This window comes from Anolis carolinensis, chromosome 2, assembly GCF_035594765.1.
Source record: "Anolis carolinensis isolate JA03-04 chromosome 2, rAnoCar3.1.pri, whole genome shotgun sequence".
NCBI classification, from domain to species: Eukaryota; Metazoa; Chordata; class Lepidosauria; order Squamata; family Dactyloidae; genus Anolis; species Anolis carolinensis.
Genome location: NC_085842.1, coordinates 200,462,620 through 200,475,512, shown reverse-complemented (window position 1 = coordinate 200,475,512; position 12,893 = coordinate 200,462,620). Strand labels below are relative to the sequence as shown.

Sequence of the window (12,893 nt, the reverse complement as noted above, 5' to 3'; positions counted from 1 at the left end):
AACATTTGTTTAATTCAGTGTTAGCAATAAACACTATATACAGGGAAAACTGAAGTATCTTCTACGTTGCTTTCTGTAACACTGCACTGTGAGAGATGGTGAGCATTATATATCTAGGAAAAGAAAAAATGCGGAAGTCTCAACTTTAGCAGACCTTGTGCACCTGCATGTCAAAAAGCACCTTGTTGTAAGGGCATGTAAAGTAATGTCTATGGTGAAATTTTTACTCAGCCATATCGATAAAACTAAAATACATTTTAACTTGCTCAAATTTTAACTTCAAGCCTCACTTGTAGTAAATATATATGGAAATGTAACTAAGATCATAGTAGACTATACAAACCAGTGAATGACTGTATTTCTTCAGTGATAAAACGCCACTGAATGTTAGTGACACACTAATGTCAATACTATCAACAGAGTACACACACACACACATGCAGGCAGTCCCCAAGTTATGAACAGGATAGATAAGTCCTGTAGATTTCTTGAGTTGAATTTGTATGTAAATCTAAACAAGTACAATTTTTAAGTGTAACTCCAGGCAAAAAAATATTAATTTTTTAGTTTTGGAAAACATAGGGAAGGGTTAAAACCCCTGTGGAGTTTGTTTTGCTTTCTGTTCAGATGATTTCACCTCACCTTCTGTCCCTGTGGTCATTGGATTTTGAAAAGTTTGGCCTGTTGTGAAAACAAGGATTGGTGCTAAAGCTTCAGTGGAGACACCTTTTACCCATGATAACTTTTTCAGGAGTTTCCCTTCCTAGGGGTCGATTCCTCTCACTTCCTGTTGTCTCATCTCTGTTCTTAACTATGAGTCAGATGTAAGTTGGACGTTTGCAATTTGGAGACTGACTATATATAGAGACAATCCCCACATACAATTCGTGTATGTGTGTATATACACATACACACGCACAAACACACACACACTTCTAGGATGCTCCCTGTGTTTAGAAATATTTATATGTGGGGGGAAATTCATCTTAGGATCAAAGAAATAAAATATATCAACTATCAGGAGAGAGTTTCCCTTCTTAGGGATCAATTCCTCTTACTTCCTGTTCTCTCACCTCTGTTCTTAACTATGAGTCAGATCTAAGTTGGGGACTCTGTATTCGTAATGGGGACTGCCTATATATACATACATATACACACACAGTCCCCGAGTTGTAGGTAGGTAGGTAGATAGCTAGACACACACACACACGTAAATGAATCTGCACTTCTAGGATGCACCTTGTTTTTAGAAATATTATATAAATATTCTCCTCACACTCCTCACACTAGAGCAGGAATGGGCAAACTTTGGCCCTCCAGGAACTCCCACAATTCCTAATAGCTTCAAAGGAAGGGGCCTGAGGCTGTCAGAAATTATGGGAGTTGAAGTCCAAAACACCTGGAGGACCAAAGCTTGCCCATGCCTGCACTAGAGCATGGATCCACTTTGAATCCAGTTTCTGCCTCCTGCATAATTCTGGGGCTTGTAGTTTAAGGAGGGGCCTTTAAACTGCTCAGCCAAGCAGGTCCTGCGCCTCACTAAACTACAAACCCCAGAATTCTGCAGGTTGATTCATGGTTCTGGTATGAGGATGTTAGAATTAAAAAAATACAGTATATAAACTATTAAATCCTATTAGACTTCTGCATTATGATCGTTCTGAAGCTAAAATTATATTTTACACAGCTTTTCCTTTCCAAAATAAAAAAAACACCTCTGAACATATGTGGAATCTCTTCCCAACCATAAACTTCCTCTTTGAAGTTCACTTCCTGCTATAGGCACCCTGCACTCCAACACAACTCCTGACACACCTTCTTCGCTCTGTCACACCAACACGTCCACACTTCACAGTCCTCAGGCCTGCACTGCTGCCAACCCAGCCCCATCCGGAAGCCTACCTCGACCCCACCCAGGGCTGTGGCCAACATGCGTCTTGGGGCCCTTACACACAGCCACATAACCCAGAATATCAAGACATAATAACCTACAATATCTGCTTTGAACTGGGATGTATGGCAGTGTGGACTCAGATAACCCAGTTCAAAGCAGATATTGTAGGATTTTCTGCCTTGATATTCTGGGTTATATGGCTGTGTGGAAGGACCCTGAGTACACACTGATATATCGTGCAGTTCAAAGAAGATATTGTGGGGTTTTCTGCCTTGATATTTCAGATTATATGGCTGTGTGGAAGGGCCCTCTGATAACCCAGTCCAGTTCAAAACAGATATTGTGGGATTTTGCTCAGCTGTCTGAAAGGGGCCTTGCTCTCCTTCAGCACAATGTCAAGAGAGCCCATCTAGACGTGTGCCCATCCCGTGTTGCCTGCCCACTCAAGTAAACAAACACACTTCCAATCAAGATTGGACAAACTTTTCCTCTGGGCATCCCACCGAAATTGCATTCCATGTGTGGGGGCACATCCCTATCAAACCTACTTCATTAAAATTAAAATAAATACACATCTCTTCCAGCTAGGCCTGGCTCTCCTCCTCTGCCATGGTAATCCAGGCCGGGAAAGGCCATGCCTGGCGAAGAACTGCCTTGGAGCCTTCGACACAGCCATATAACCCAGAAGATCAAGGCAGATAATCCCAGGGCCCTTCCACACAGCCCTATATCCCAGAATATCAAGGCAGAAAACCCCACAGTATCTGCTTTGAACTGGGTTATCTGAAGGCCCTTCCACACAGCCATATAACCCAGAATATGAAGGCATAAAATCCTACAAGGTCTGCTTTAAAACTGGGTTCTCTGAAGGCCTTTCCACACAGCCGTATAACCCAGGATATCAAGGCTAAAAATCCCACAATATCTGCCTTGAACTGGGTTATCTGAGTCCACACTGCCATATATTCCAGTTCAAATCAGAAAATGTGGGATTTGATTCAGCTGTGTGGAAGGGGCCTGTCTCTTCCTTCGCCCGAACAACCCAACCCCAGGGCGGGGCCTAGGCCCACAAGGCCTGGCTCTCGGCGGAGGGGAGCCGTAACGGACACCCAGGCCTGGCCCATGACGAGGCAAAGCAGGCCCGGCCCGCCTTCCGGGCTTCAAAACCGCGCAGGGAGCCGCCATGATGCCCCCCTCCCCCTCCCGCCTTCCTCAGCCACTCACCTTCATGTCGGGACATCCTAGTTCACGAAGAGGAGGCGGCGGCGGTAGCAGCAGAGGCCCGGCCCGGCCCAGACCAGGCCCGTCGCGGGCTCCAGTTCCCCCCCGTCCCCGCCTCCTCCCTCCCTTCCCTCCCTCCCTCCCCGGCCTCGGCCTCGCTGCTGCTCCTCCTCCTCCGTCCTGGCCTGGCCTGGCCGGGGCCCCTCCGCCGCCCCCTTCTTCCTGCTCCTGAGGAGGAGGAGGAGGCCGAGGCGTCTTCTTCCTTCCCTCCCACGGTGACTCCGCCGGCAGCAGCAGCAGCTCCTCTAAGCGCCGCCTCTCCTCGACGACGACGACAACGGCGGCCGCTTTCGTCCCTACTCCCCTCCCTCCCTCACAGGAGGAACAGAACAGCGCCGCCAAGGCCTACTCCCCTTCCTCTTCCTCCTCCTCTTTCCCAGCTTCCTCTCCTTCTCTCTCTCGCTCGCTCTCTCTCTCTCTCTGCCCAGAGGAAGAGGAAATCACTCAAAGAGGAAGAAGGGGGGGAAGGGGGGAGGAGAAGCCAAGGGGCCCGCGCTCTACCTCAGTCTCTCTCTCTCCCTTCCTAATGCTTTCCCGCCTCTCCTCTTCTCCTCCTTCCTCAGCAGCACTGCGCGCGCCTCAAGGGCTTGCCTCGCGACCGTTTTGAAAAAAACAAGGTCTGTCTTGGCTGACTCCAAGGAGGCAAAATAGGGATTCCTTCTCCCATCTGAGGACCCTTCCACACAGCTGGAAAAAAATCCCACCTTATCTGCTTTAAAGAGGGATATATGGCAGTGAGGACTCAGCTGACCCAGGCCCCTTCCAAACAGATGAATAAAATTCCCCATTTTCTGCTTTGAACTGGCATATATGGCAGTGTGGACTCAGATCATCCAGTTCAAAGCAGATATTGTGGGATTTTCTGCCTTGATGGGCTCTGAGGGAGTGGTTGACCATCCACACTACAGGGTGGTCTGCCACCACTGTTCCACTGCCTCAGGGGCTTCTTTCCACACAGCCATATAATGAATACCAAGGCGGATAATCCACAATACCTGCTTTGGACTGGGTGATCTGAGTCCACACTGCCATATCATCCAGTTCAATTTGGATTTTAAATAGCTGAGTGGATGGGGCCATGGCTAAGTTTCTCAGGGCCTTCTTTCCACATACAGTAGAGTTTCACTTATCCAATACTCACTTATCCAATGTTCTGGATTATCCAACGCATTTTTGTAGTCAATGTTTTCAATATATCATGATACTTTGGTGCTAAATTAGTAAATACAGTAATTACTACATAGCATTAATGTATAATGAACTACTTTTTCTGTCAAATTTGTTGTACAACATGATGTTTGGTGCTTAATTTGTAAAATCATAACCTATTTTGATGTTTAATAGGCCTTTTCTTAATCTCTCCTTATTATCCAACATATTCACTTATTCAACGTTCTGCCGGCCCGTTTATGTTGGATAAGTGAGACTCTACTGTAACTGTATAATATCAAGGCAGATTATCCACAATATCTGCTTTTGACTGGATTATCTGAGGGCTCTGCAACACAGTCATATAACCCAGAAAGGCAAGGTAGATAATCCACAATATCTGCTTTTGACTGCGTTATCTGAGGGCCCTTCTACACATCCATATAACCCAGAATACCAAGGCAGATAATCCACAATACAGTAGTCTCGTTTATCCAACATAAATGGGCTGGCAGAATGTTGGATAATGAGGAATTAAGGAAAAACTTATTAAATGTCAAATTACATTATAATTTTTCAAATTAAGCACCAAAACATGTTTTACAATAAATCGGCAGAAAAAGCAGTTCATTACACAGTAATGTTATGTCAGGGGTGCTTTGAATGAGATTTTCCTGCTTCTTGCAGGGGGTTGGACTGGATGGCCTGTGAGGTCTCTTCCAATTCTACGATTCTATGATTCTATGTAGTAATTACTGTATTTACAAATTTAGCACCAAAACATTGCAATGTATTGAAAACATTGACTACTAAAAAATTGACTACAAATAAAGATAGAATTGTGGTGTTGGAGGAAAATCCTGAGTGCTTTGGACCGCAAGAAGATCCAACCAGTCCATTCTCCAGGAAATAATGCCCAAATGCTCACTGGAGGGAAGGATATTAGAGGCAAATATCATGAGAAGACAGGAAAGCCTGGAGAAGACAATGATGCTGGGGAAAATGGAAGGAAAAAGGAAGAGAGGCCGACCAAGGGCAAGACGGATGGATGGTATCCTTGAAGTGACTGGCTTGATCTTGAAGGAACTGGGGGTGGCCAGGGCCGACAGGGAGCTCTGGCATGGGCTGGTCCAGGAGGTCGTGAAGAGTCGGAAGCGACTGAACGAATAAACAACAAAGATAGAATTGCATAAAATGAACTTACAGTAACAACATTGTTGGAAGTTAAATCTGTAAAAAGTTCAGTCCTGTGAATATTTTTTTTTAAATCTGATCTTTGCCTACTTAGAGAAACAGCTGTGGGTGGCAGACTGTGTTGGATGAGCGAAGGTTGGATAAGCGAGACTCTACCTACTTTGGACTGGGTGATCTGAGTCCACACTGCCACACCATCCAGTTCAATGTGGATTTTATACAGCTGTGTGGAAGGGGCCCCAGTTTCTGAGTACAGACTTTGTGCTTTAAACTGGATCGTATGAGTCTACACTGCCATGTTTAAAGCAAATCATCTGCATTCAGAAACTGAATTATATGGCAGTGTAGATGGGGCCTCGGTCTTTGATGAAGTAGACAATCTATGAAATCTTATGTTACCAAATCCTTTCTCTCAGCCTCAGCTATAAGATCTCTTGGTGTACTGATATTTCAGACTTACGTGGTTCTGTCTTTAATTCTCTGACCAATAGTTTTGGCCTCTGACATATCACAATCATACTATAGTGAGAACAGCATAGAAATATGAGGAAGGCAGTGGGGATTCTGATTTTCAAGTCAAGATGCAGAAAGGCTTCTGGTTTCCCCTTACAAACCCATATTATTCTGACATTTTTTTCTGTCCTGCCCTATGTTTTCCCCCAAAACCACAGACGTTTCTCTCCCCGAATTAGCTTATCTGACTTTCCCACGCAGGGAATGGGAGGATGTATTCGCATCTAACAAAGTCTTCCCTTATGACTGAGAGCTATACTAGAAATTTCTATAGCCTCAGGAGCAAAGGACTCCCCAAAGTTATACTCAAGTCCCTGTGGGTTCATCTGAGCTAAAAAAGCAGATGTCTCATTCTTGTATATGTTTCTCTGGACTACACGTATATGTGGCCCAGAATCCTCTGTTCATTTCCAAACACTGTAATGACCCAGATTAGAACACATTTATTGGACAACAGTTTAAAAGAGGGCAACATTGTGTATGAAGTTATCCAGATAGGGAAAATTGCAGCCACAGAAGATGCTGTGGACTTCTTTGTTCCTGACACAGTCTTAACCAGCAATTGAGTCAGTTGTTATTAAAAAATAAAGTGAGAAGGGGCTCAATTGAAATGTCTTCTTTTTTTCCATTTGCAATTATTTGTAATAAATTAAGACTTAATCGAACGGGATAAAAATTAAAGTACTAATTCATTGGGAAGAACAAGACATATACCTTCTAATTATTTTTGTGTATGGCCAAAGGGACTAATTGGAGGCTCTTTGTGCAGATTTCCTCCATGATAGCCAACAGCATTACTGTAGCGGAACCTTTGTGCTACGGTTCTTGTTGGCGCAGTGGAGGAATTTGAAGACGGACAACTGAAGGAATTTCCAAGAAAGCAGTTTTATTTCGCTAATGGCCACTAGGGTTCCCCCTAGCACAAAGTAAGTGCCTCTCCAGGGAGAACGCCCAGTGGCAGGCTGAGTAAACATTTATACACACTACAGGGTTCGGGTTATGCCCGCCCACAAGCAAATTCATTGGCTTAGAGTTGTGACGCTGCCCAATCAATGCTGACCAGCAGGCCGGCTGCACTCTTTTGTGCCGTGCTCACAAATCTTTCAGAGCGCCTGCGTACGCATGCGCTGTTTGTTTATCTTTAGCTTTCATTTCTTCAGAAACACATGATTTCCCAGAAGTCACATGTTTCTGTGAGTTTATGCACCCGGGTCGCTAGCTGTCGCCATCTCTGCCCATATATGGTATTTCCTGGGGTTCCTTAACCTCCCGCCTCACTCCCCCATTTTCTTTTTGCGAAGCGCATGTACAAAAGCTGAAGCAAAGCATTATGGTTCCATCCAATCCCGCTTGGCTTGGAGTATGGCTATCTTTTTTTCAGGTAAAGATTGTGTGACACACCTAGTACACATTTGCATCATTATTGGAGTGCAACACATAACTATGAGAACAATGAACAATCCTAAAATCCCTACCAACAATATGTTCTTCAACCATTCTATTGAGGGTAACCAGCTAGTCACCCAGGAGAAGGGAGACCAACCTTCTATCTCCTGGACATTATTGTAAATTAACTTTTGTAACGACTCGATGTCATCTTCAATAGTATTATTCAAGTTATGAAATTTCACTACACAACGCCCTCTAACCATGGCGCATAAGCCCCCCCTGGCCGCCAGTAGGTAGTCAAGGGCCAACTTATGCTGTAGGGCCATCTGGCTGATTTCTTCTACTTCAGACTGGATTTCCCGGAAAATTTTACCAGTGGCATTTATGGACTTTTCAAGGCGGCAAGTCAGGCCTAGAACACTTCTACGGTTTGCTTGAGCTACAATCCCTGGGTAAGCACCCAGTGTCAACAAGCCTGTGATCAGGCCTCCTCCTACACGGGAGGCTTCTGAACCTGACAGAGCCTTGTTAATAATGACCTCATCCGAGCATTCTGGTCCTAGAGGGCCTGTTTGCACAATGTCCCGTTTCAGGCGCTGATGCCTTTTGTGTAAGACCTGAACTGGGAATGTCAAATAACCCACACCGACACACTGGTAGTTGCCGGGGTGATAATTTGTGGCCCATTTATCAAAGAAAAACCATAGATTTGGATCCCTAATTTGCCATAACGGACAGAGGCTTTTACCTAGGCTCAGTTGGGTTAATTGTTGCAGTATGTTCATATAAGATTTTAGGCCCTCAATAGAATCATTCACACTAAATGTGGGATAATCTGGATACATGCTAGCCCACTCGGTTGCGGTTAGATTTAATCGTGAGACATAAGATGTATTAAATCGTCCATGTAGATAGAACCGGTCTCGACAATGGGAATAATTGCCTAATCGGGAAAAGAACGCCTGCCTAGTTCCCCAGTGTTTCCACTCAGAATTCCATATTCCCGATCCTCCACAACAGAAGCACAAACCCCTGGTGGAGGTATGGTATCTAAACCGTCGAAACCGAGTTTTATTTATCCTTTGCGGTATGCTAGAAAACACGGTAGGTGGACCCTCCTGAGCCTTGGACAATCCCTCCAACACAATCTGTGGTTCATCAATTAAATCGGGAAGAAATGAAAAATCTCCTACGGTGAGGGGGTGTTCATATATTAATGCTACCTCTTTCCCGTGCTGCTCAAACATATAATTGGCATGTTCTTTTATCCAATTCCCATGTGCTCTTTTTCCAAAAGAGAGAATAAAACTCAGCACAAATAATATACCAAACACAGTGCGCTTTCCTCCCCTCCTCATAACTTGTCTCCCACTTTTTCCTCTCAAAATGTCTAGCCACCATCTCCCGGAGAGCGCCTTTGTTGGGCCATGCTGCGACATACTTGACCACCGACGCTCCGTTGCACCCGAAGGGATCAGCTTCATGGCCTTGTTGACCCCTTAGGGAGTTGCCGGATGATCCTGAGTCTCAGGTCCTCACCAGGAACTTGCTCCGTCCGCCACTCCTCAGGTGCTAGTTTTACACGGGTGTAATGTATCCACGGCTTAATCTCCTTCACCTTCACTGCAGTGGGGGTAGACAGGAGCACAACATAGGGTCCTCGCCACTTGGGTCCCAATGGCTCAATCTTCCAATCCTTGACCAGAACCTCGTCACCTGGTGAAAAACAATGTAGAGGTGTGGTAGGGAATGGTGGGTTCAATTCAGAAATGTATTTTTCTAACTGCTGCATTTGTCTGCCCAAAGCCTGAACCTGGGCCAATGTCTGTTTCTCTCCTATGAGGTGCTGCTCAGCTCCTGTCTCTAAGGCTCCCTTCAAGTTCAAAGGGGGTCGTCCATAGAGTCTTTCAAAAGGGGAGAGTCCTGTCCGTTTGTGTGGTGTACATCTGATTCCTAATAATGCCATGGGCAAAACCACCGTCCACGGCAATCCTGTCTCTTGGCAAAGTTTCCCAAGCTGAGCCTTTAATGTCCTATTCATTCTTTCCACTTTTCCAGAAGATTGGGGTCTATATGCACAATGTAACTTCCATTTTATGCCCAAAATTCTACATAATCCTTGCACAGCCTGTTGAATATATGCGGGGCCATTATCTGATCCAATTTCTAAGGGTATGCCAAATCTGGGAATAACATCTTTCATTAGAGCTCTTGACACCTCTACAGCCTTCTCAGTTCTTGTAGGGTAAGCTTCCACCCATCCTGTGTATGTGTCCACGAACACCAGTAAATATTTGTATCCTTTGTATGGGGGCATTTCTGTAAAGTCAGTGACTAAAGCTTCAAAGGGTACCCCACCCACATGTTGGACTCCTGGTGGCTTGAGGGGTCCTTCTCTGGGGTTATTTTTGATACATGTCCAGCATCTTCGGGCTGCTGCTGCCGTTAGGCTATGTAATCCATCGATATACAACTGTCGTCCTAGCAGATTTGCCAATGCCATTTTTCCTAAATGTGTGTTTTGGTGCATGTGTTGGACTAAGTGCCATGCCAAGTCCTTAGGGACGTAGACACGGGCGTCTGGCATCACTATGAGTTCTCCTGACCACTGACCCTTCTCCTTTAAGGCCCATTCTTCTTCCTCTGGTGTATATGTAATGTTATGTTCAGTTAATTCTACCTGTAGGGCCATTACCTGATGTTCAATATAGGGCAGCCTAGCTGCCTCTTTGGCTGCCAGATCAGCCTGCCTATTTCCTTGCACTACGGGATCGTCTCCACGTTGGTGCCCTTTACAATGCATCACAGCCACCTGCCTTGGCTTCCAAACCGCCTCCAGGAGATCCACAATCTCTCCAGCATGTTTCACGCACTTTCCTCCAGACGTGAGGAGCCCGCGCTCCTTGTACAGTGCTCCATGTGCGTGGAGGGTGGTGAAGGCATATTTTGAGTCTGTGTAGACGTTAACCCGCTTTCCGCTTGACAATTCCAATGCTCGGGTCAGGGCAATCAATTCGGCCTTCTGGGCAGAAGTCCCCGGGGGCAGTGACTCTGCTTCCAGCGTCTCTCCCCCCCACCGAACAACCGCATAACCTGAGTGTCTTTGATTATTTTCCATAAAGGAGCTTCCATCTGTGAACAGAGTGTCGTCCACCTTAGTTAGTGGCACATCCTTCAAATCCGGTCGACTGGAGAATACCTCATCCATCACCTGGGCACACTGATGGATCGTGGTGTCTCCTGGAGTCGGGAGCAAGGTGGCCGGATTCAGAGTGGAGCAAGTCTCCAGGGTCACCAGTGGGTTGTCACACAACAATCCCTCATATTTCATTAACCTCTCACTTGTGAGCCAGCGCGGTCCCTTAATGTCTAACAGTGCCTTAACGCTATGGGGCACCTTAACTGTCAGTGGCTGTCCTAGGGTCAATTTATTCGCTTCTTTGATTAAATCTACTGATGCTGCCACAGCCCTCAGGCAAGGTGGCAATCCACGAGCCACTGTGTCCAATTGCTTTGACAAGTAGGCAATCGGCCTTTGCCATGAACCTAGTGGTTGGGTCAATACTCCAACCGCTGTTCCTTCCCGCTCTGCAGCGAACAGAGTGAATGGTTTTTCCAAATCGGGCAGTCCTAATGCTGGAGATGACATCAATGCTTCTTTTAATGCCTTAAATGCCTGTTGACATTCTTCTGTCCACTCAAATGGATCTTCTCTTCCACCTCTCGTAGCCTGGTACAGTGGCTTAGCCAACACGGCGTAGTTGGGGATCCACTGTCTACAATATCCTGCTGATCCCAAAAATTCCCGCACCTGTCGCCGGGTGCTGGGAGTGGGGATGGCACAAACAACTTCCTTTCTTTCAGCTCCTAACATCTTCTTTCCTTCGGTCAGATGGAACCCCAAATATTTCACCGTGGGACAGCACAACTGGGCCTTTTTCTTTGACACTTTGTAACCCTTTTCTTCCAATGTCTTGAGAAATCTCAAAGTATGCTCTTTACAGCCCCCTAGTGTCCGGCAAGCGATAAGCAGGTCATCTGCATATTGAAGCCAAATTCCCTCTTCTTTAGGTATTACAAAATCCTGTAAGTCTTTGGCCAGGGCTTGACCAAAAATGGTCGGGCTGTCCCGGAACCCCTGAGGAAGGCGTGTCCAAACATACTGGGTCCTTTGCCCTGACTGCTGAGATTCCCACTGGAAAGCAAAGATCGGTTGGGATACAGGGGCCAATCGAATGCAAAAGAATGCATCCTTTAAATCCAATACAGTAAACCATTTGGCAAATGCTGGTACTAGACTCATCATGATGTATGGATTTGGCACTACCGGGGTTAGGGGAACGGTGACTTGATTTACAGCCCGCAAATCTTGAACTGGGCGATATTCTCCTTGTCCTCCTGGTTTCTTGACTGGGAGCAGGGGCGTGTTCCATGGGGAACTGCATGGTACCAATATCCCATGCTGCAGAAGTCGCTCTAGATGCTTTCTGATCCCCTGCACTGCCTCTCGACTGACGGGATACTGTGGCTTACATATGGGTCCCATTCCTCTTTTCACTTCCACCACCACCGGTGGAACATATTTAGCTAATCCTGGAGGATTATCTTCTGCCCACACTAAAGGAGTCTCATGCCATGGCCATTGTATTTCTTCAGTAAAAATCCTAACTTGAAACAGTCTCCATTCCTCTTCCATGGGAAATGATAGCTCCACTTGTCCATTCTTCATGAACTGGAGTTGTGCTTGTAATTTTGATAAAATGTCCCTTCCCAATAAAGGGACTGGGCAGTCTGGGAGATATAACATCTTATGCTTGACCTGATGTCCGGCCAGATTGCAGGTGCGTTCCTTAAGGAAGGGGCACTTCTGGGTCTTCCCAGACACCCCTATTACTTTCGTAGTTTCCCGAGTTGGTGGACTAATTTTTGTATTTACTACTGATTTTTCGGCACCTGTGTCCACTAAAAAGTCCAATTGTTGGTCCCCGATTTCAAGTGTGACCATCGGCTCCCCGGGGTCCAACAAAACAAGAGCCTGGCTTCCTCATTCCTCTCCTCCATCCATATCTTCCCATTCTTCTTCCATCACAGCTGCTGCAGCTATCACCTCTCTTGCAGGAAAAGGTACGTAGTTCCCACGTCCTCTTCCCCTTCCTGGGTTTCTTCCTCTCTCAGGCCTTCCTCTTTCTCTCGGTCCTTCCTGACTTCCTTCTCTTCCTTCTGGGCATTCACCTTTCCAGTGTCCAAACTTCTTACATTTAGCACATTGGTCTCGACCTAACCTCCGAGGGGGCCCTCTTCTTCCTCCTTGTCCCCCTCTGGCATATCCTCCTCTTCCTCTCTGTCCACTTGCACTTTGTTCCATCATGGTAACTAATGCTTGGTATTCCTGCTTCTTCTTCCTGTCCTTCTTCTCTTCTTCTACCTGGTCCCTCGCCATATAAACTTGATCTGCGAGTGCCAACAATTCATT

The 12,893-nt window shown here is 46.0% G+C and overlaps 1 protein-coding gene across 1 annotated transcript in view; it reads right to left on the bottom strand.

Annotated features, from left to right (window-relative positions):
- kcmf1 (potassium channel modulatory factor 1) overlaps window positions 1-3,256 on the bottom strand; it is a 55,981-nt gene extending 52,725 nt beyond the window's left edge. Inside the window, exon 1 of the mRNA XM_008118710.3 lies at window positions 3,119-3,256. Within this exon, the coding sequence (XP_008116917.1) occupies window positions 3,119-3,134 (16 nt within the window). The 5' untranslated portion in view covers window positions 3,135-3,256. The remainder of the gene's footprint in view (window positions 1-3,118) is intronic.
- Between the last annotated feature and the right edge of the window lie 9,637 nt (window positions 3,257-12,893).